This window comes from Trachurus trachurus (assembly GCF_905171665.1).
Source record: "Trachurus trachurus genome assembly, chromosome: 8".
In the NCBI taxonomy this organism is placed as follows: Eukaryota; Metazoa; Chordata; class Actinopteri; order Carangiformes; family Carangidae; genus Trachurus; species Trachurus trachurus.
In genome coordinates this window covers 21,455,354-21,479,913 of record NC_139905.1, presented here as the reverse complement: position 1 = coordinate 21,479,913, position 24,560 = coordinate 21,455,354, and the positions used below count along the sequence as shown (strand labels likewise).

The window sequence follows — 24,560 nt, the reverse complement described above, 5'->3', positions numbered from 1 at the left end:
ACCAGGAAGAGGAGCTTCGAGAAGCTTCCGCTACAAACAAGCTTAAAATATAGACTTATTTAATTTTTTTCGGGACAATTACGCAATTTGGGGCTTCAGCACAAGACGGACATTACATACGAGCATCATGGAGGTATTTGGATGTTTTTTTGTGTGTGTTTTTTTACGAAGAGCTCTGGTGTCCCTTTGCAACCGTTGAATTGAAATGCACTGCTACGCCAAGACCCCCTGTAACTCAGAGAAGGGACGGTGGACTCTGATAATTCTTCCAGCCCTTAGTCAACATGAGGGTGAGTAGATAATGAGCGAAATATCATTCTAGGGTGAACTATCCCTTTAAGTGTCAACCAACTTTCCTGGAATTTTACATGGACTATGAGCTGCTTCTGACCTCCTGCTGAAGGTTTCCATTCATACACGTACAACATTCACTAGTATTATCAGAAAATGTTCTTTAATACAGCTTTCTAATGTTAGGATAAACACCACTGTCACTGTTCTTCATTTAACCATCAGTGATGAGTTCTTTTTGTTCATACTGAACCACAGAAAGATGCTTTAGTGTTGGAACATACACAATAAACTTACATGCAAGTTTTTTTGGTTTGGTCTCAGTTTTTTGTTTTTAATCTCACTGTTACAATTTACCCCAGGTTGTGTTACAACCTACCCCTGTAACAGTGGCACTCCTTGCATTTGATATCAAATAGGGAATTCTGTGACATAGTTTGAGAAGTTTAAAGGGATAGTTCAACATTTTTGAAAATTGGCCCATCGCCATGATCCCCCTAGTAATAGCAGTAGGTTCGTTACCTTTAATTGTTGGTCCAAGCTGCTTTTAGATCGGGGGAGAAGAATACCGAGCGGCGCAGCTACACTACGGAGGCTAATGGAATTTCTTGGTTTTGCTCATCAAACTCAGCAAATACACAACCAAAAAACTCAAAAACGCTGTGGTGGACAAGTTGTGACCTGCACATTCACCACGCTATGAGATAATAGCGGAAAGTTGTGAGATGGAGTTGTTTTAGAGGCAAAGTCGGACTTTACACTCTAGACGGCTGCTCGGCGGAGTGATTTCAAAAGCGCCTGTTTACTGCAGATACGTCCGTATACTACGGCACTGGCTGAGGTGCGCACACTGTGTCCCTCCGACCAGTGGTTCACTGAAGAAAGTAGTTCCGAGTATTTGCTTCACTTCTCTTAACTTTCCGCTATTATCTCATAGCGTGGTAAATGTGCAGGTCACAACTTGTCCACCACAGCGTTTTTGAGTTTTTTGGTTGTGTATTTGCTGAGTTTGATGAGCAAAACCAAGAAATTCCATTAGCCTCCGTAGTGTAGCTGCGCCGCTCGGTATTCTTCTCCCCCGATCTAAAAGCAGCTTGGACCAACAATTAAAGGTAACGAACCTACTGCTATTACTAGGGGGATCATGGCGATGGGCCAATTTTCAAAAATGTTGAACTATCCCTTTAAGGCACTGCTGTTTGTAGAGAACAATGAGGGTACTCTGTGTCAAAATCTGGGAGCCCTACCATGAACCCTCTGTAAGTTATGGGAGCTGAGACAAAAAGTGTTACAACCATCCCCGGTCTCCCCTACCTGCCTGTAAACTAACATTAGCCATTTTTACATTTTGTTGTGTGCCATATGTTAAAATGTCTAATCAACATTAAAGCATGGATAGCCCTTAATTTTCTAAATTTTAACAAAAGCAAGACATCTAAAGCCCCTCTTGATTTGGTTTCTCTTGCTCCGTATATCAAAACTACCGTGTCAAATCTTGGGGTTAAGATTGACAACAATCTCAAAATGGATCAGCAGATAATTCTGTTGTAAAATCCTTTTTTTTCCCAGGTAAGGACTTTATCAAAGGTTATGCCCTTCATTTCTTTTAATGATTTTGAGAGGTTTATCCATGCATTTGTCTCCAGAAGACCGGATTATTGTAATGCCCTTCTTGCTGGTGTCTCTCATGTATGATGGGGTATGATGTAAGAATAGATGCTACAATTTGTTACTACGGTATTTAGGCTCAGGAGTTTCAAAGCCTGCTTTAGTGCTTGTGCTGCTGGTCGGGCATAGTGACATAATGCCTTGTATGAATGAATGAGTGGGAGTGTAACTGCAGAGGGAGTTATTAGACCCTCATCTGCTCCTAGCATCAGCAATAGTCTGTGTAAAGTGTCTCCCCTCATCTAGTGGGGAATCACAGCAGAGTGATAGACCTCCAAAGACAACTTAAAATCACACACACACATGATCCACACTGATGACACATGGAGGCCTAATTAGAGCTGACAGCAGTGGAGAGGGAGCCTATGAAAAAGAAAAAGCCGAGGTGGAGAACGGAGAGTGATCAAAGAATTCATCCTTTAAACTTTTAAAGTGAAGTGTTGGCAGAATGGTGACCTGCTTCTTTGGTCCCTTTCCACCTTTAAAATGCATGACGTGTATGGAACATCATACCTGTCGTAAGTGTTCTCTTGAAAACACGGGTACTCTTTGAAATTTGAGTTTGTACCTCTAATCTCTTGAGTAGTTTTCAGGTTACACTGGAAAAATTATTTGCTGTTTTAAAGCAGAAGTAAGCGGAATATTTGTGTTAAAGCAGAAGTAAGCGATCCGGTCGTTTTGGCTAATGCTGCGTTCCAGGCAGGCTTTTGAAACCGTAAATTACAGCTTCAAGTCACAACTTACGATTTTGTAGCGTTCCAGGCAACCCACTCGTGTTTTTCCGACCTGTTTTACCTGTGAAAGTCACTATAACTGCCACTCGTAACTTCCGACCCGTGAACTCGTACCAGATCAAACTGGTACGACTTCACAGGTCGGAAAAACACGAGTTACGAGTTTCCTTGAACGCACCATAACAGTCCTCGTCCCTACGTCACCACATTCACGGCGTCCCTTGGCTGCACACACAGCCCTGCATGCCGTTCTCTCTCCTCATTGGATAAAAACTGTAGGACACGATAAATGTTTTCTCCTCGGCTCAGAGCAGAGCAGAGGGACTGGGAAACCCGTGTTTCGGTCCAAACACTCTATGTAAGTGATTGCTGTCGGAAGATAGAACTATTTAAGACTTATATTAACACAAATATATCACTTACTTCTGCTTTAATATAAGTCTTAAATAGTTATATCTTCCGACGGCAATCACTTACATAGAGTGTTTGGTCCGAAACATGGGTCTGTCAGTCACTCTGCTCTGCTGTAAGCCGAGGAGAAAACGTCTTGTATACTTCCTTGTATCCTACAAGTTTTATCCAATGAGGAGAGAGAACGGCATGAAGGGCTGTGTGTGCAGCCAAGGGATGCGCGTGAATGTGGTGACGTAGGGACGAGGACCAATAGATCCATGATGAGGGCGGGGACTGCTAACTAACGAAGTTAGCCAAAACGACCGGATCGCTTACTTCTGCTTTAATTACAACAAGTTGGTTGTGGGCCTTATCTGAAACATCCTGATCGCTGTGAAAGCATGCAATTAGTAAGTCAGCAAAAATGAGTATTTAAGTTGTAGTGTGTTACTTTTACATAATTGTTACATACAAGCCATTGCTGGATTAGATAACATCTCCACAAATCTTTCATGGTATTATTCACTATTTGCCTCTCTCAGCAGTGCCTACACTCGCCCACAATTTACCAAAATATGACTGGCTAAGAAACCTGTCAAAATCAATTTCATATCCACATTCACTTGGGTTCATGGATGTATTACAAAAAGGTCCTTGTACATCCATGCTTAAATTACACAGACCTTCGTTACAGCTACTGAAGGTCCTGCCTGTCAGGAGGTGTTACTGATTCAACCAAATGCCACCAGAAGTAAATTGTGATTGGTCCATTTCCCCATTATTTTGTATTAACCCACTTTTTGCCAAGAGAAGTTTATATTTTGAGATCATACACCACATTGTTGCAGAACTCTTTGCACTGCAAGGGTCAGTGAACTTCAGTCTAATTATTATCAAAGGAGAGCTGTCAGCTACTTTTATTGCAGGCTTAGGCTCAGGTTTATTTCTATCAGACAATGGGCTGACTATAAACTTTAATTTTTCTAATCTGTCAATATCACCATCCAAAGTCAGCTAAAAGTGCAGCCTGGGGTTGATTAACACTTAAAGGGGACATATTATGCTCCTTTCCCACAAATTAAAATACTTCCTCTTGAGTGTCTTAAAGACATGTCTGTGACATGCTTCGGTCAAAATACCCCAAGGATCAAACATCAAATAGCCCTGTGCAAAATGGTCGGTTTCAGTGCCCGTTAAATGCAAAATATCTCCAGTATGCATCTGACCATTGTGTACATTGTGTACTGTATCCCACAATGCAATGTGCCCATGACCTCTAACCCTAACCAAAGACGGTTTAGACCATAGACTGTAAAAAGAATGGACGTAGCGTCCGTGACGTCACCCATTGGTTTGGGGGAGTCTGTTTTGTGCCGCTACTACGGGGGTTTGAGCCGCGCCATGTTGGATTCTACTTGCCATATTTGGAGCGGTGCGGCCGTTGGCCGGCCGAGAGCCCGCCCACTGGCCTCGTAGCAGCGGTCCCCGGACCTGTCACTCAACGGTTCTGCGCCCTAATTGGCCAGAACTTTAAACCTAATAATAGTAAAACGGTAGAGTTTAAAAAAAATTCACCCCCCTCAGAGTGTGTGCGGGGGTAGAAACTATCGATTGAGACCAAAAAAATAAAATGTACCAGGCTGTAAATATGTTTTTTTAAGCTGTAAAATCGGCTATTTTAACATGGGGCTCAGTTGGAGTTGCTCCCTTCTGGAGCCAGCCCCCAGCGACAGCCGAGGGGATTGCAGTTTTTTGAATGCGGAAGTGAGCTTCACTTCTCAGACCGACAACTGCCCCCTTGGTTTAGACTAGTGAAGTATTTTTGCCATGTACCTAATTAACTCTTTCACTGCCAAAGACGAGTTATCTCGTCTTAGCGAATCCAAGCGTAGTCTGCCAAAGACGAGATAACTCGTCTTAGCGTTTTTTTAATGGCAACGCCATGTTGAATGTCTTGCCCTACTCCTCTGTGAAGATCAGACTTGTATCATCAAAATAAAGTGTAGAAAAACACATTTGGATTGAGAGATATAAAAAATACAGCGTGTTTTTCCCCCTCACGGAGCGGTGCGGGTGTCTGACTGCAGCGGCGCCGCTCCGTGACACTCTGGCCGCCGGTGAGAGCTTCGGGGGCGGCGGCGGGGCTCATGGCGGCTCGGCAGCTCCGTGCAGCTCCGTGATACAAAGCACAAACGTTAGTAACAACATCCCCGTTGATCGCTCGTCGTTAGTCGTCAAGAGCGTTTGGAAAGTCGCCAGATTTTGCGAGAAATCACTCAGATAGCAGCTTGAAAATCCCGCGATCTAGTGTGGATGAGGAGCGGACGGCGCCGGCGACGTGACGAGAGCTAAAGATGGTGGGAGTGTCTGTTGTGAGCAGACTGTCTGTGGCTGCGTTCAGGGGGCACGTCAGCCAGAGCTGCTGTGTGTGTGTAGATGTGTGTGTGAGACAGAGAGAGTGAGACCGCTGCCTGCTGACCAGAGGAAGCTGATCTGATCTAAAGCGCCGTGTTTCGGCTACAAAAACCTGTCGAACTGATCCGCGCACACGCGCGCGCACACACACACAGACACACACGCACGCACACACACACGCACACGTACATGCACACGCACACGTCACGTACGCACACACACTAAAAAAAAGGAAAGAAAAAGTTGTAACTCAAAGAAAAGAAAGAAAAAGGCTGCAGTAGTGTGTGTCAGTAGCTAAATGTTTTGTCTGTTGTCATCAAAAGTCATTTGTCAGTGTTGATTTAGTTGTTGTTTACAAGAGAACAACTGTACAGATGCTGAGGCATCACTAAAGCAAAATATAAAGGAGCCAATTGTACTGGTACACCTGAAAATGACAGCCGACACAAAAACCTCTTTTTCTCAAGATTTTAGTGCCAAAATGGCATTTTGGGCTAAACTAACCTATATTCAACCGCCAATTTCACAAGACTGGAACAAGATAGAAACAAACAGGTTTTTTTGCTGGAAGGTAGAGACCCTAATCTTTCCTTTGATGGGTTGAATGTGTATGTAGTAACAGTACATAATATATGGTGGGTCTACGGAAATCAGTCAAAAAGCTGGAAAATGCCTGGCAAGCTGGAGGAAGCTGCTGTGAGAATGGCTGGCAGTCAAAGAGTTAAATAGAATGAAATGCAATGCAGACAGATCGGTTCATTGTAAAAAAAATTATTTATTGATGTAAATGTGGTGATTTCTGTACGTAGGCTACAGAGCCCAGAGGCGGCAGCTACAGAGCCCCCTGCACACGCACGCAAGACACACCCATTCTACCTCTCTCTCTCTCTCTGTCTGCCAAAAACTTGCTTTCGGTTTGTTCTCTTTCACTTTACAAGTTGACACCTATTTGGTATATGACACCTGCAGTTTACCACAGGACCTCAGACGCGAAGGTAAAAATAATATTGTGTGTGTGTGTGTGTGTAACATCACTTCTCTAAACCTTTTGGCCTTCAATCAATGTAACAGAGAATGAGAAAGACATAGAAGTTTGAGAGGATGACATGCAGCCAACGACAGGGACTGGATTCACACACAGGTCACTGTGGTAAGGAGTAGGCTATCTGCAAGTTTTTTTGGTTTGTTTTTTTCACAGCATTTTTGCGTTTCGTTTTCTGTGATTTCGTGTACATTGACATTTCTTGAAATGATACCATTACGGAAAAAGAACAAGAAACACTTAACTTGAAAGTTTACTTAAAATTTTAATGTGTGCATGTGTCTGTAGGAGATTAGCCTAACTGGGAATCCTGGAAATCCTTGGGTGACCCTGAAGAAATACCATGGGGTGCAAATTATCTGCACAAAGAAGGATTAAAGAAAAGGAAGAGGAGCGTAAGAAACCTAAGAAAAAGAAAAATGAGATTTCCACATCTGTGAAAAGTGGAGAAACGTCTCCTCTCCACCAGGAGCTGGGAGCCACAGAGCAGACAAAAGGGGAGGATGCTTTCCAGCCGGAAGAGTCTTCCACTGAAAAACAAGCTTGTGGTTACACAATCGTTCAACTTGACTCAGCAAGGTGAAACCTCATAATTATGGAAGCAGAGAATGGCCATGTATAAGCCTTCATGTATTTTTTTTATTTGTTTATTGTTTTATTATTTTGTTATCTCCATAAGACAAAGACCGTTTTCTAGTGATAACGAAATAATCTATTGTAGAATGTGTGGACATGGTTACCTAGCAACAGGGTTCACAGGTGGAATCACTTCTGCTTAACTCTTTCGCGACCACACTAATTGCTCAGCACATCCGCTCCGGACCGCATGTTTTTGGCTATTTGTTTACCTTTTTTCTCACGTCGAAGCAAATTCTGTACATCACCTAGAAACAAACGGTTTTCATGTGGTTGAAGAGTGACTGTCCAACGTGCTCCTCGAAAAACGGCGAGTTTTTCCGCCGTTTCGTTCGTGAGTAGGAAGGAGAAGAAGAGAGCTCAGTCTCCAAAAACGGAGCTCCTGCTCTAGTTTCAGATAAAAATGCACTTTTGTGTCAAGTGGCAATCCGCTCATTTTACCGGTTCTCTGCAGTGTGGCATGTCTCCCATAAATAAGTGTTTTTGTAGGCAAATCTGGGAGGTGCATGCGGCGGCGTGGAGTGCAGCGGTGCGGGTCTCTAGCCGCAGCGGAGCAGCTCCGTGACACTACTGTGTGACTGACCGCCGCTGAGTGCTTTGGGACGGGGCGGCCGGCTCACAGCGCCCGCTGTACGGTGAAAACAGCAGTGATAACGGGCTTTCAGGTCCGAATCTCCAAACCAGATACGTTTGTGACAGCACCGGGATTTGTCGCTAGATTTGTCGCTAGTCGCTTTTGACAAAAAAAAGTCGCCAAGAGGGTTTGGAAAGTCGCCAGATTCGCCAAGTTGGCAGCATGGTGTAGCGACAGCCGTACAGCACGCTACACTGTGTCCCCAGAGCAGCATTCAAGGAGACCGATTACTCAAAACAAAACCAAGATCACACAGTTTATAAAAACCATTATGTTTTGATTGTAGTTTAAAACAGTTTTATATATCAGAGGACTACCATGTTCACACACAGGTTGGTAGTCCTCTGATATGTAAAGCTGAGAGTGTCTATTACATAATCTGTAAAAAAAACATAAAAATAATTTACATAATCTGTAAAAAAAAAAAACGGTTTTGACGAGTTAACTCGTCAATGGTCCTGAACGTTCGGCAGGCTGTGACGAGTTAACTCGTCAATGGTCGCGAAAGAGTTAGGTGTGTTCACACCGGACCTTTTATTTGTGTCGCTGGCGACAAGTTTACATATTAAATCAATGCAAATGAGCAACTGAGCGATTAATCGCTCAGGCGAGATGAGAAGTCCCATGTCTCTGGCTGTCAGTCGCTTGTAGCTCAGCGCTGATTGGCTGCCGTAATCTATGTGTAACTATGACAACTACTGAAATCATGGAAACGTAATAGGTACAACTCCAGCAGAGCAAAGCCAGCTTGACGTTGTATGGCGCTTGTGGGACTTCCACAACTGGTAAACGGCGGCAGGTACAATGTCAGCCATGCTGGACCAATAGAAAAGAGTGACTCTGAGCGAGGTGAAATTCACTGGAATCGCTTGAATGACAAGCGACTGCAGCTGAGTGACAGAGCGAGTGAGACAAGCGATAGCGACAAAAATAAAAGGTCCGGTGTGAACGCAACTTTACAGGAAGTTAACAGTTGCCCAGGGGTTCCCAAACCTTTCAGCCCGCGACCCCCAAAATAATGGTGCCATAGACTGTGACCCCCACTATCCCTGGAGGGCATAATGACTACACAAAAAACAGAACAGCCTTACAACAAGGATGTGATTTTACATATAGCTATTTACTCTAAGATAAAAGCAGAATACCTCAGTTATCTAATCCATGTAATTTATGAGTAGCCTGTATCATTGCTGTCATGTGCAAAGTTGCAAACTTAATTTTGACACATTAAGAAGAAGAATATCTCAGTCAAAGTAATATCCACAAACCATAGTACTGAGTAAACATGTGAACATTGTTGTTGTGCAAATTTACATTTTGGGAATTACTTTGTTTCAGCGTTAAATCTCACCTAATGAGATGGTTTAACTTTGAAGATGGTCACTTGGAGATCATCAATGTTTCGCACAATAGGCATCTAAAGATTAGAAGAAAAATTTGTTGCATCGTTTTATTTTTGATTTTAACTAGCCTACTTAGTAGCCTTTTTTTTTGTTTGTTTTTTACAATTACAGCTAAAATGCAGTATTTCTAATAATTTTCAAACATTATTTGATTTCTGGAAATCATCTTGCGACCCCACTCGTGGTGCCTCGTGACACAATGCCCCACTTTGGGAACCCCTGGGTTAGCCTCTGTATGTTGGTACAGTAGCAAGCAGGTCTAGTGCAAGTTAACTCAACTAACCGCATCTACGGATATAACAGAAGACTTTTGTTTTTGTGGGATAATTATCCAGAACCATGTGTAGATCTCAGACAATTGCAAGCTGGTTCATGTTGTCCTTATTTCCGCTGCACTGAGCAGTCAACAGTGGAGGAGTACACAGACAGCTTGTATGCAATAAGTAAGGAGTTTCTTTTATTGACCGGAACTCTCAATAATGATCCACTGAGGCCTAATATCACATTAAAAGCCCCTGAAATTAACATAAGGTCCCCTTTAAGGAGCTACTAAACAGAGGTTGGCCAACTCCAATCTAGCCGGCTGCTTCAGCTAAGGTAATGTTAGTAATTACTTGCTGCTCAATCTATACGTGGCCGTTCTCGGCTTCCATACATATTGACTTTAACACTAAAACATTATTTCTGTATAAACAAGTAGCCTATTTTATCTGTGTACATTTGATAAATACAATAAAATATGAAAATACTAATGGTAACAAGCATTGTCAACTGTTCATACTGTGAAACATGACTGATTTTGTCATTTGTTAGTCGGTGCAGCTTTGAAACACAAGATCTTGATCCAGTCAGCACAGAGGAGAAAGGTGAGTGAGTTAAACAAACATTGTAAAATTACACGTTGCAGGAAAATTAAGTGCATGTTTCAAACATTGTAGTAGGTACTCACCTCCAAAATTTGATGCCATTAAAATGTGCCATTATGCGTTATTGTCTTTGTTAAGATGCTAACTGGGTGGACGACAACAGGGCTGACCTTATTCAGAACGTCACCTTGGTAATGCTAATAGCAGATAGGATGCACCAACAAGATGTACTCCATAAAGAGATGTACGCCAACATCCGTGCTGCTGGAACCAGTATGGAGCAGATGAGGGTGCTCTTAGGAGCTCTCAGTACAATAAAGGCCAAATCAACCTTCTTCAGGATTCTCCAAGACATTGAGCCAGCAACATGTGAAAGTACGTGAGTAGTGAGTATGTGATTTTTGATGTTTATTGTTTATTATTATTGTTTATTATTAAGATCCCCATTAGCTGCAGCAAAGCCACAGCTATTCTTCATGGGGTCCAACAGTATCAAATATACAGTTGAAAACACAAAACATAAACATTATAAAAATTAAAAACAAAAAAACAAGTGAGCGATATGCTTAACATAACAAAACGAGTTACTGTGCTTCATTCATTCTTCATTCATTCATTCTTCGTTATATTAATTGTTCACATACTAATCATATTACCCACATTTCTACATATCATATATGTATACATCATTACACATCATACATCATACTTGTATATACATTCATTCTACAGAATATACATTATTCTACAGAATATGTGTTCATTTAAAACATAATGCAACATCATTTCAGATACCGTATTTTCCGCACTATAAGGCGCACTTAAAAGCCTTTAATTTTCTCAAAAAACGTCAGTGCGCCTTATAATACGAAGCGCCTTATATATGGATCAATTGGTTAATTGGTTGATTCATACTCAGCTCCATCTAGCGGATGCATAACGTAACCCCAGTTTGACTGCAGTATCTTCTATTCTATGCACCTTATAATCCGGTGCGCCCTATATATGAAAACAGTTCTAAAATAGGCCATTCATTGAAGGTACGTCTTATAATCCGGTGCGCCTTATAGTGCGGAAAATACGGTACTAACCAGCCATAAAACACTGACATAAGCATTAACACATTTGCCAATGCAGGACACAGTTCAACATATTGTTGTATTTATCAGGAAACAACCTACAGTTTTGACGGCATTGTTTTCTTACTCTTTTTTGGTAATTGTAGCAGAAGATGTCATCAGAGAAGTCATCGAACAACACAAAAAATATCTGAGGAAAAAGCTTAACTGTGAGTCTGAAGGGGCACAAAAAGACAATGCGATTAAAAACCCACTGGACAAAATTTACACAGAGCTTCACATTATACAGGGAGAAAGTGAACGTGTCAATGCACAACATGAAATCTGGGAGATTGAAGACAAGGCAAGGATTCACACAACAAAGTGTACAAAAATCAATTGCAATGACATCTTTAAAAGTACACCAGACGATAGTGTTTCTTCGGGGCAGAACAAAGGAGAAGTGAGAGATTTCAGAACTGTGATGACAAAAGGAATTGCTGGCATTGGAAAAACGGTCTCTGTGAAGAAGTTTATCCTTGACTGGGCAGATGGGATAGCCAATCAGGACTTGGACTTCATCTTTGTACTCCCATTCAGGGAGCTGAATCTGGTCATAGAGAAGACATTTACCCTTGTGACACTTGTGAAAGAATTCCACCCAGAACTAAAAAACCTAGCAATTGTAAGAGTTTTTGCTAATTACAAAGTTTTGTTCATTTTCGATGGTCTCGATGAAAGCCAACTTAAACTGGATTTCAAAAAAACCACAAGATTGACAAGAGACACTGAGGAATCATCGGTGGACGCACTTGTGACCAACCTCATTAGGGAACATCTTCTTCCCTCTGCACTTATCTGGATAACGTCAAGACCAAGAGCAGTTCATCGTATCCCTCGTCAGTACGTATACCAGTGGACTGAAGTCAGAGGATTTAATGATTCACAAAAAGAAGAGTACTTTAGGAAGAGAATTGATGACGCAGCAGTTGCTGAAAAAATTGTCAACTACATCACAAGGTCCCGGAGCTTGTACATCATGTGTCACATACCCATCTTTTGTTGGATTGCAGCAACAGTTTTTGAGTATCTGGTGCCAAAAGAAGGCGACATTCAAGATGAGAGCATAAAGATACCTGCTACACTGACTGAGATGTACACACACTTCCTTACAATCCAGATGAAAGTAGCCACCGAAAAATATGACACCCTTGTTGAGTCAGACACAGATGAGATCTTCAAATCAAATGAAGAATTCCTTTTCAAATTAGGCAGGATGGCATTTGAATGTCTGCATGACAGCAAAATCATTTTCACTGTCAATGATCTGGAAAAATATGGCATCAACATAGACAAAGCTGGAGTGCATTGTGGGTTGTGCACAGAGGTATTCAAAGAAGAAAGTGCGTTCAACAGAAAGAAACTCTACTGCTTTGTGCATCTGACAGTTCAGGAGTATTTTGCTGCTCTCTTTGTGTACCGCAGTTTTGCAAGTAAAAAAATAGATTCTCCAATCCTGAAGGATTTCCTGCTGAAAGAGTCTGAGCCAGAGTTGAAGTCCATTCTGGATGCAGATCCAGTTGATCTACCTTTGGATGAGCTGATAGAAATCACAATAACTGCCTCAACTATGAGAGAGTCAGGAGAAATGGACATGTTCCTAAGATTCCTCATTGGCATGTCCCTCCAATCAACACAGGAGCTGCTTCAAGGCCTGATTCAGCAGACAGAAGAACACTCTGTAGTTGTTGAGGAAGTTAGGAAAAGTCTACTAGAAGTAGATGTAGATGACTGCTCAGCTGAAAGATGTCTGAACCATGTACAGTGCCTGATGGAGCTGAAAGACAACTCTCTACATGACACTGTGCGGCACTGTGTTGTACCAGATCCTTGTCCAGAAAGACAGCTCTCCCCTGTTCAATGCTCAGCTTTGGCCGACTCAATTCTGATGTCAAGGACACCTCTCGATGAATTCAGCCTGAAGAAATACAGACCATCAGAGAAAGGAATTTTTCGGCTTGTCCCAGCTGTGAGGAACTGCAGGAAAGCAAGGTAATTTGTTCTATTTCATTCTTCCTGACCGCCAGAGACGGTATGAAATACCTGGATAAGCATCACGCGCATGCGCAGATCGAGACATAATACCAACAAAGTCATGTGACCTGGGTGACGTAAGCGACCTGATAAAGGGGCAGGCACCCAGAAATCGTCTCCTTTTCATCTTCTCGCCTTAGCGCACACACAGGTTGTTGTTGTTGTTGTTAGCTTGCCGCATACGCCAGTAGCCTCGTAACCACGACCGGTTGGAGCTACGGTTTCGTCCTCCAGAGGCTGCGTATCCGGCGCTCATCCCCGCTGTGCATATCCGACCACTGCTCGGACTGCGACAGGTAAGTAGCTTGTTTTTCATCGCCGGCGGGCGAGCTTCATCCCCGCTAAGTGCCTCCGCTCAGCTGGGTTGATTACCTCGTTTGTTAGCCATCTAGCTTCCTGCTACTGCTGCCCTCGTGAGGTGTTTTTCGCCTCCCTAACGCCAACGGCTGTTTCGGTGGTTAGCAAACACTACCTACGGTGCTAAAAAATAATTTTAAGAAAAGAGGGTTGTTGGCTCCGGTCGGGCTAGCGGAGTGTTTTCGCTCTGTTGCTACATCGTTAGCTTGTTTGTAGCGGAGTGTTTCTCGCTCTGTTGCTACAACTTCGGCTTCACGCACTACAGGTGCTGGGTTGACGGACTCGTAGCCGAGTGTTACTCGCTCTGCTGCAGCGTCGCTACCCGCTGGTGCTATTTTTTCACTGAGACACAGTGCTGGGCTGGTTGTAGCTGGGTGTTCTCGCCCTGCAGCTACACCGCTCACCTTTCGGCGTCACTTGCTGATTTATTGTGGACTGTATTGAGTGTTCCCGCTCAACTGCCATACTACAGCCTCTGTAGCTATGTTGTGTGTTTGCATCTCCTGCATGGCTCCTCTGAGCCCAGAGGATGGCCATGACAAATGCCCTTCGTGTCTCGGCATTGAACACCTTAAGCAAGCACTGACTGAAGGCGCTTGCATTAATTGCACCTGCATGCCATTAGCAGAAAGGACTGCGAGGTTGGCTAAACTTGATAAAAGCTTTGCTGGGGCTGGGTTACCCCCTTCCGGCGGCCCCAAGCGCCGCGGACACACACATGACGATGCCCCCGTCACTAAGAAGAAACGGACGGGTGATGGACCCTTGGCCCTTAAAGTGGACACTTTGGCCTCTGAGTTTGCCCAGATTAAGGCCCTCCTTCTTAGTCTGCAGCCTGGTGGTCCCTCGGATGCTTGCACCGCTGCCTCAGAACCACCACTTGAAAGGCCATCACGGAGCTACGCTGAGGGTGATAGCCTAGCTTCTTTGCCCCGGGTGGCTAGCCAGCAAGACGAGGACATGCTCTCTATTGCGGCCTCTGGGAATCTTTTTACTGACGATGAAGCAGGGGGACAGGGGGAACTGGAGGGAGGATCCCCCCTTCCCTCGGTGACAGACTCTCATGAGTCGGGTGCAGACTCGTTGAGGGATGCTGAGGCCAGTCTTTCTACAGTTAAACAGGCCATCCAACTGGCCATCTCTCGGCTTGGGTTAGATGCTGCCCCTGTGGAGGCTGCTCCCTCTAATGCTTTCTTCAAACATGCCCCTCAACCATCTTCCTTCAGGGTTCCACCCTCTGAGCCATACATCACTGAACTTCAGAGATGTTGGCCAGACCCCAAGACTTTCCTTCACCTGCCGAGTGACTGCAGAGCTCTGGCCGCCATGAGGGACGCCGACCAATATGGTCTGGATCAGATGCCTACCGTTGATGCCTCAATCGCTTCTCTGATAGTGTCTCCTGATGAAGCCCTCAGACCTGATGCCCGTTGTCCACGCCCACAGTGTAGGATAACTGATGACCTCCTTACTAAGAGCTATGATATAGCGGCTCGGATGGGGCGTATTGGTAACTCCCTTTCCCACCTGGTTCTGGCTCTGTCACAGACTCTCCAGACTGCTGGAGCAGATGCTCAGGCACAAGGCCTCAGTGATGCTTCACTCCAGGCGTTTGCCTTCATGACCAGAGAGCTTGGGAGACTGATGTCCACCTTGACCTTGGCGCGGCGCCAAGTGTGGCTTGCCCAGTCCCCCTTGTTGGAAGCATGTAGGAAGACACTCCGCACGCTACCTGTCATTCCAGGCCAGATGTTTGGACCTGCGGCCCAGCAGGCTTTGGAGCGCAGTGTGCAGGTGAATAAAGTTAAGCAACAGTTTGCTGACTTACGCCAGGCACCATTGCCTAGACCAAGGCACACTAGTGCTCCCCGCTCTACGGCCAATGTTCAGGGTGAATCAAGAGCCGGCCGCCCCGCGTTCCAGCAGGGCCGCTTCCATAGGGCCCCTCAGCAGCCTGCCTTTCGGGCGCCTAAAGACAGGGCGCCCAGGTACGGACCACCTGCGGACCGAAACCCCAAGCTGCCCAGAGGCCGCGGGGGTCGGACCTGACTGCCTAGATCCGGGCACCAGCCGTTTCTCCCCACAACATCTAGGCCAGTGGGAGGCCCTGACCTCAGACCCTTGGGTGTTGTTGACTCTTTCCAAGGGTTACAGTGTTCAGTTCAGGCGTCGACCCCCCAAGTTCAGCGGGGTCAGAATGACTGTGGTCAAGGACCCCCTAAGGTCTCTGGCTCTCGAACGGGAGATTTCGGTGCTTCTGGAGAAAGGCGCCATCGAGTGTGTAAAAAGTTCAGATCGAATGAAAGGGTTCTATTCGACTTATTTCCTTGTTCCGAAGAAGGACGGGGGTTTTCGCCCCATCCTCGATCTCAGACGACTGAACCAGTTCATAAAGGTTCTTCGTTTTCATATGCTTCGCACAGCAGACGTTCTTCAGGTGGTCTCAGAGGGAGATTGGTTCACAAGCATCGATCTGAAGGATGCCTATTTTCATGTGCCAGTTGCACCGCACCACAGACAGTTCCTTCGTTTTGCCTTCAAGGGACGGGCGTACCAGTTCCGTGTTCTCCCCTTCGGACTCTCACTCGCCCCTCGCATCTTCACCAGATGCATTGCGGCAGCACTTTCGCCGCTGCAGAGCAAGGGCGTTCGTATTCTACCATACTTGGACGACTGGCTCATATGCTCCGCGACTCGCGAGCAGGCCATTCGCGACACAACGTGTCTTTTGACCCATGTGAACCAGTTGGGTCTTACTGTGAATTTCGCAAAGAGCTGTTTAGTTCCCAGTCAACGGGTCGTGTTCATCGGGGTTGTCCTCGACTCGGTAATGATGAAGGCCTTTCCTTCCCCACAGAGGGTGGACGACATCCTCAACCTTGTCTCACGTGTTCGGAAAGGTATAAGGTTGACATATGGTCTGTTTCTCCAGCTGCTGGGAAAATTGACAGCTGCATTAGCGGTCGTCCCCCTGGGACTCCTCTCACTGCGCCCCTTGCAGGTGTGGGTCAATGGTTTGGGCCTCGACCCCAAGAGGCACCAAGGCAGGATGGTGGTGGTCTCAGACAAGTGCCTCCAGTCTCTCAAACCCTGGAGGAGCAGGGCCTATCTCTCCAGCGGTGTTCCCTTGGGTTCTCTTCCTTCCCGTCGGGAGGTGGTGGTAACAGATGCCTCCCTCTTGGGCTGGGGCGCTGTTTGGAACCACAGGACGGTCAGGGGTACCTGGAGTCCTCAGCAGAGACTCCAGCACATAAATGTGTTGGAGTTGCGTGCGGTACACTTAGCCCTCAGGCACTTCCTTCCTTTTTTGGAAGGGAGGCATGTACTCGTTCGCTCAGACAACACCTCGACGGTTTATCATTTTAAACCACCAAGGGGGAACCAGGTCCAGACATTCCCTACGGGAGGCTCAGTGGCTCCTTCACTGGGCCTCACCTCGCCTTGCGAGTCTCAGGGCGATGCACTTACCGGGTGTGCTGAACACAGCCGCAGACATGCTTTCCCGCCAAAAGCCTCCTCCGGGGGAGTGGAGGCTGAACCCCACGGTGGTTCAGATGGTATGGGAGAGGTTCGGCAGAGCGGAGGTCGACCTATTCGCCTCAGCAGCGTCAACGCACTGTCTGCTGTGGTTCTCTCTCTCGGAACCAACCAGCCCGTTGGGGCAGGATGCTCTGGCACACTCCTGGCCAGACCGCCTCCTGTATGCCTTTCCTCCAGTCCCACTGCTCATGTTGACGCTTCACAGGATAGACAGGAGCAATCACTCAGTGTTGCTGGTGGCTCCCTTCTGGCCCGGGAGAATATGGTTTCCTCTTCTCCATCGGCTTCTCAACGGGGTACCTTGGCCCCTCCCACGGAGGCAGGATCTCCTGTCACAGTTGGGGGGGAGCATTTGGCATCCTCACCCGGAACGCCTCCAGTTGCATGTCTGGCCCCTGAAGGGCCGGACTCGTTGCTGAATCTTTGTGATCAGGCTGTTGTCCAGACCGTAGTCAGTGCTCGTGCACCCTCGACTAGGCTGCTGTATGCCAACCGCTGGAAACTCTTCGCTGGTTGGTGTGGCGGTCAGAATGTGGACCCAGAGCGTTGCTCTGTACCTGTACTGCTCAGATACCTGCAGACGTTGCTGGATAAAGGGCTCGCTGCCTCTACTATGAAGGTGTATGTTGCTGCCATCTCTGCTCGACATGCCTTTGTGGATGGTCAATCTGTGGGATCACATGCTCTGGTGGGCAGGTTTCTCAAAGGTGCTCTCCGATTGCGGCCTCCACATGCTGTTAGGGTGCCTTCATGGGATTTGCCTGTCGTCCTGGAAGCCCTGTGTTCTCCTCCATTTGAGCCCCTGGAACACGCTGACCTCAGGTGGCTGTCTTGCAAGACTGCCTTTCTTCTCGCTGTTACATCTGCGAAGCGGGTTGGTGAGCTTCATGCCCTGTCTATCGCCAGTGAGTGTTTGCGGTGGACTCCTGATGGATTGGGGGTTACTATGTGGCCTAACCCCTCTTTCCTCCCAAAGAGGCTTTCTGCTTTTCATGTTAATCAACCTATCAGTTTGGTGGCTTTTGCCCCAGAGTCAGGTGTGGAGGAACTACCTCCTGGTGTCACCTTTCTTTGTCCTGTTCGCGCCCTGAAACAGTACATTGAGGTTTCTGCTGGTTTTCGTAAGTCTGATGCTCTGTTTGTCTGTCATGGAGGGCACAGGAAGGGTTGTGCCTTGTCCAAACAGAGGCTCTCGCATTGGGTTGTTGATACCATAGCTCATGCATACAGGCTCGGGGGCCTTCGGATCCCCCCGGTGAAGTGTCATTCAACCAGGAGCGTCTCCACGTCATGGGCTGCTTTGAAGGGTGTTCCACTGAATGACATCTGTGCTGCAGCTGCGTGGGCTTCTTCCTGTACCTTTGCCCGCTACTACAGAGTCAATGTTGCCGCTCCCCATCCTGTGGCGGCAGCTGTCCTGTCTGTTCCTTCGGTCTGCAACTGAATCTCGGTGAGTGCGGATTCCTCATGACTTTTTTGGTATGGGTCATCCAGGTATTTCATACCGTCTCTGGCGGTCAGGAAGAATGAAATAGAACGAGAGTTACAGATGTAACTAAGGTTCTATGAATTCTGGATGACCGCCAGAGTTCGTTGTCACTCGGAATCTTGACGAGAAGATTCTGTAGGAGACGATTTCTGGGTGCCTGCCCCTTTATCAGGTCGCTTACGTCACCCAGGTCACATGACTTTGTTGGTATTATGTCTCGATCTGCGCATGCGCGTGATGCTTATCCAGGTATTTCATACCGTCTCTGGCGGTCATCCAGAATTCATAGAACCTTAGTTACATCTGTAACTCTCGTTTTCTTTCTTTTTTTTATATTGTAAAATATACAGATACACAGTATTATTCTAGCATAGATTAATTCAACCCAAAACTTGATTTAATCTTGTAAAATTGTCCTTTTTTTTTAATCATCTGCAGAATTTCAGGGGTGCATCTCAATCATTGGATGTTGGGAACGATCGCCTCAGCTCTTCAAATGCCAAACTCTGTCTTAACTGAACTGCACCTGAGGAATAGTGTTTGGTATCATACAAGCATCTTCACTGAAGGTCTTATGAACACTCAGGCTAAATTGGAGGCACTTACGTTAGTAAAACTATTATTTCTAATATATTCTGTCTATTCTTTAACCCTTAGTATGAACATTGCAACTCATACAATCAATGGTAGTTTTGATTCAAGTTCCTTGAAATCACTGAAATTTTGAGATCTCTTGAGCTGCTTTTTGTCTTCTGTATTTGTAGTCTCTCAGGTCAAACCAGTCCAGAAGACCGTGAAAACTTGGCTTCAGCTGTCAAATCAGTCATCTCAAATCTGAGAGAACTGGAGCTGAGTGGCAACATCCTGCATGGCTCACTATGCTCTGTGGTTTCTGTCGGGCTTTGCCAGCCAAAACTGAAGAAGCTCAGGTTAGTCTCAGTATGATGATTTCTTGACTAAGGCATGGAAAAAATGAAATACATTGTATGTATTTCAGAGATAGATGTATCATTAAAGCTTTATTACTATTACAATAATACATACTATAGCTGACATTGTTTCATATATGATAACTGGAAAACACGGTCCATGTACACATTTCTATTTAAATGTTATTTCTTGTCATTTTTGCAAAAGGCTGAACCGAAATTTGGGGATTACAAACATCTGTAAGGAGTTAGTGACAAGATTTACATCTGACCCATGCTTCCTCAAAGAGTTGGAACTAAGTTACTGCTGTTTTGAAGACTCAGAAATGGACATCCTCTCAGCAGGGTTAATGAGCAAGCACTGTACACTGGAGGTATTGAGGTAATGTTATCATATCTTTATATTTACAAGCAAAACTAAATTTCTATTTTATGTTAAATGATTGAGTTATATTGCTACATTTGTCATTTAGTCTCAGTCACAACAGACTCAGTGAGAAAGGCTGTCAGATGCTGGCTTCAACACTCAGCTCCACCTCATCACACTTGAGAGAGGTGGACCTGAGCTACAACAACCTGCACGACTCAGGAGTTACGGCACTCTGTAATCCACTGAGAAACCCACACTGTGGTTTGAAAACACTGAGGTCAGTGTCACAAAGATCTCCAAACATATTTGACTTCATTAATTGTTATCACAAGTTCATTTGGAGTCAGCCTATTGCTTCACACAGTGTACTTCATTTGGTCTGCCTCCATCTCTCAAAATGTCAACTTGTGTGATGGTGCTTCATGTCAGCAAGTCCAAAGGGACATCCTTATCAATGACTAATAAAATAGGAACCATGTCATGTTAATAAGAGAGAAATAAGGGCATGTATAGCATACACCTAAAATGTCAGTTATTTGATTTCTTTAGGCTGTCATTCTGTAAAGTGACAGGAGATGGATGTGCCTCCCTGGCCTCAGCTCTGAGGTCTGACCACTGCAGCCTCAGGGAGCTGGACCTGAGCTTTAATCACCTCACAGATCAAGGAGTCAAGCTGCTGACTGAAATACGGAGGGATTCACGCTACAGTCTGGAGGAGCTCAAGTATGCTCCGACAGGCATATTTTTTTAAATCACTATTCCAAGAATAATCAACTAGATTCACTAGATTTGTTACAGTATTTTTTTTTTTTTACTTCACCTTCTGTTTCTCTATTTGCCATTAGTGTGGACCAAAATGAAGAACACTGGTTTGACTGGAAGCTCCTGAGACAGTGTAAGAAGAATATGATTATTATTATTTTTTAAGTTATTTATTTATTTATTACATTTTTGATACTTTATTTGATAAGACAGTGAAGAGTTCTACAGTTAAACTTTTCACAAGTATTACACCAGAGAAAGAGCTAATGAAATGTAAAAAAAAAAAAAAATCAAATACTACTTAAAACCATCATGTTTGAAGTTAGGTGAAAGAACATTTTCACATTGTCCATCATACTTTTACAGGAATATGATGTATCCTGAATGTAATGATAAAAAAATGACAAAGACAGTCAGAGGTCAAAAACCTCACTCACGCATTTTCCTCTGTCTTGATTGCAGATGCCTGTGATTTAACTCTGGATGTCAATACAGTAGGTATGAAGATTATTTTGAGCGAAGATAACAAAAAGGCATCATATGTCACGGAGAAACAGCCATATCCCGATCATCCGGAACGATTTGAGGAAATTACCGTGCTGTGTGAAGAAGTTTTGACAAGTCGCCATTACTGGGAGGTTGAATGCATCTCAACAGATGTTGGAGTGGCATACAAAAGTATTGACAGGGTGGCAGACTGTTCAAGTGAAACTAATTTGGGAGAAAATGAAAAGTCTTGGTGCTGGGTTAGTGACGGTTCATTTCATCACAACAATTCCTGTCTAAAGTTTATTGACTGTTGTACGTCTCAAAGTGCAATAGGAGTGTTCCTGGACTGGCCAGCAGGTATTTTGTCCTTTTTTCAGGTGTTTCCTGATAGAATGACTCACCTGTACACTGCCCGCACAACATTCACTGAGCCACTCTATCCTGGTTTCAGTCTGGAGCAAACGGATCCATCATCAGTTTACCTCTGTAAAATATAGTAACCTAACATGTTCATGAAACAGTCATTCTGACATAATGTCTTATGACTACATTCAAAAACAGTGTGCTGCCATTTTCTAATCATTGTTATCATAGTTTTTTTTTTTGTAGTTTGGGAGTTTATTCTTTGGATTTTTACTTGTTGGCCTTTTTTTTAGATTGTGTTGCTGTAATGGAAATTGTATTTTGAAGTGCTGGAATTTCTGCACTTGCATCCTGTTGCAATGTGTAAATGTGAACTTTTCTGTGCCATCATGGCGATGCAATTCATACTATGATCTTTAACATTTTCTTTTCAATATACTGTATATTCTATAATTATTTGTCAGTGACACTCCTACACTGTATGAAACATACTGAACTCAGATTGTACAGGCAGGTCTCCATTCTTTCTGGCCAACAGTTCTGTCTTGTTTCATTTATCTTACTTACTGTATCTAGGCGGTTTCATTTCATTTGTAAACTGACCTGCCAGAACTTGTTTTTCTGCAAGTTTATTGTTTTAGTGTGATTCTTTTTAAATTTACTTTTTAGAGCGAGAGCAAAATCTTTCCAGAGATCAATAACAAAGAAATCCATAAAGCATGTGCACAAAACTTGTTGAAACTATATAATAGGCACTTAGGTTAAAGCTGTGGAGGCCTCTCTGCGGGCTTTTACAATCTGTTGATGTTGCTCATACTGTATATGTCACTTCCACAGAATGAGGAGACTGGACTGTTCATATATCCAGTGTGCCAATGTATTATAGAACTGCAGAAAATACTTGAAAATGGATGAGAATGAATATCTGTATATTTGGTAGTTGTTGATGTGCTTCAACACTAAAGTTCCTTGAGATAAACTGTCAACTGTACCTTTCAATTTTCTGTGGAGTAGAAGTTAGTTTGTCACCCTATCTTCCCGTTCCATTCAGTTATCAGCAAAGGCGTTGTTAGTGTAACTCCCCTTGAGTTGAGTTGCACACACACACACACACACACACACACACACACACACACACACACACACACACACACACACACACACACACACACACACACACACACACACACACACACACACACACACACATATATGTTTTTTAAACACACACACAGACACACACACACACACTACTTTCCCAAAACTTTCCCTTTAAGAGTAACCATACTACACTGATTTGTTGCATTTTTGTGATTCTTCTATGAATGTTCCCAGAGCGCCCCCTCCTCCCATTCTCTCTCTCTCTCTCTCTCTCTCTCTCTCTCTCTCTCAGGCTGCCTGCCAAATACTTGCTTCCTGTCATGAGAAACTTTTTCACTTTCCAAGTTGATACACCCAGCTGCAGCTTACCACAGGACCTCAGACGCAAAGGTAAAATAGCATGTGTGAACGTGTGTGTGTGTGTGTGTGTGTGAGAGAGAGAGAGAGAGACAGAGAAGCATCACTTCCTTATTACTTAAACTTATTTTTGTGGTCTTTAATGTAACAGAGAATGAGAAAGACATGGAAGTTTGGGTAGAAGAAGAGAGGATGACATGCAGCCACGGACAGGGGTTGGATTCACATATAGGCCACTGCGGTAAAGACAAGCTTAAGTGATATGTGTCCCACAGGGTGAGCCAGCGACTCACTTTACTTGAAAGTTTAATGTGTGCATGTGTCTGCAGGCGATCACTATTAAAACTACAAACCCTGGACATCCTGAGTTGACACTGAAGAAATATCATGGGGTGCAATTTCTCTGCACTAAGGAGGGTTAAAACAAGGAAAGAGGAGTGTAACAAACCCAAAAAAAAGAAAAATGAGATTTCCACAAATTTAAAAATTGGAGAAATATCTCCTCTCCACCAAAGATTACCCTGGCAGGAGGAGTTGAGAGCCTCACAGGAAACGATAAGGGAGGGGACTTCCTGCCAACAAGGAGAGACTTCAGCTGAAAAACAGTCTTGTGGAAACACTATTGTTCAAGTTAACTCTGCAAGGTGAGACATCATTATGATTTTACATAAACAAGTATCTATACAATATTATATATACATTTGATAAAAACAATCATGAAAATGTTAACTCTACAAGATTTCTTTATTTCTCATGTGCAAATTAAATTAATTAAATACTGTTCCCCCAACAAGTACCAGTAAATAATTATTTAAATATATGAATAAATAAAAGGATGAGGATAGTAAACACTGTTTTTTTAAGTATACTTTTTGGCGTTTTTGCCTTTATTTGACAGCACATAGTGAGATAGTCAGGAAAGGGGGAGGCAGAGAGAGGGGTAATGTCATGCGGGAAAGGTCTGCCCGATGCGGGAATCGAACCGGGGACGCCTGCGTTGAGGACTGTAGCCTCTACATGGGGCGACCGCCTTAACCAATGCGCCACGCACCGCCCCGATAGTTAACATTGTTAACTATTCATACTGTAAAACAAGTCTGATTTTGTCATTTGTTAGTCTGTCCTGCTCTGAAACACAAGATCTTGATCCAGTCAGCACAGAGGAGAAAGGTGAGTGAAAGTTAACAATTTAAGAAGCAAACATGATTCTATTGTAAAATTACACATTGCAAGAAAACGAAGTGCATGTTTTGTACTTGAACTAGGTACTCATTTCCAAAATTAAATGCTGTTAAAACCATGTGCCATAATGCGTTATTGTCTTTGTTAAGAAGCTAACTGGGTGGACGACAACTGGGCTGACCTCATTCAGAACGTCACCTTAGTAAAGACAATAGCAGATAGGATGTGGAAGCAAAAACAAGGTGTACTCCATAAAGAGATGTACACCAACATCTGTGCTGCTGGAACCAGTATGGAGCAGATGAGGGTGCTCTTAGGCGCTCTCAGGACAATAAAGGCCAAATCAACCTTCTTCAGGATTCTCCAGGAAATTGAGCCAGCAACATG

The 24,560-nt window shown here is 44.3% G+C and overlaps 1 protein-coding gene and 1 long non-coding RNA gene across 2 annotated transcripts; both read left to right on the top strand.

Moving 5' to 3' along the window:
• Positions 1-10,324: 10,324 nt before the first annotated feature.
• Positions 10,325-21,667, top strand: LOC310990358 (NACHT, LRR and PYD domains-containing protein 3-like; the record flags this gene model as incomplete). Its single annotated transcript, XM_083977705.1, has 9 exons — positions 10,325-10,457; positions 11,308-13,192; positions 19,059-19,226; positions 19,385-19,549; positions 19,758-19,931; positions 20,023-20,196; positions 20,469-20,642; positions 20,765-20,814; positions 21,144-21,667. The coding sequence occupies 9 exons, from the start codon at positions 10,325-10,327 to the stop codon at positions 21,665-21,667; spliced, it is 3,447 nt and encodes a 1,148-aa protein (XP_083833831.1).
• A 1,303-nt stretch (positions 21,668-22,970) lies between these two features.
• LOC310989532 lies at positions 22,971-24,551 on the top strand. The gene is made up of 5 exons (XR_014595541.1): positions 22,971-23,024; positions 23,143-23,232; positions 23,321-23,635; positions 24,109-24,161; positions 24,323-24,551. It is a non-coding gene; the product is annotated as an uncharacterized lncRNA (long non-coding RNA).
• The last annotated feature ends 9 nt before the right edge of the window (positions 24,552-24,560 follow it).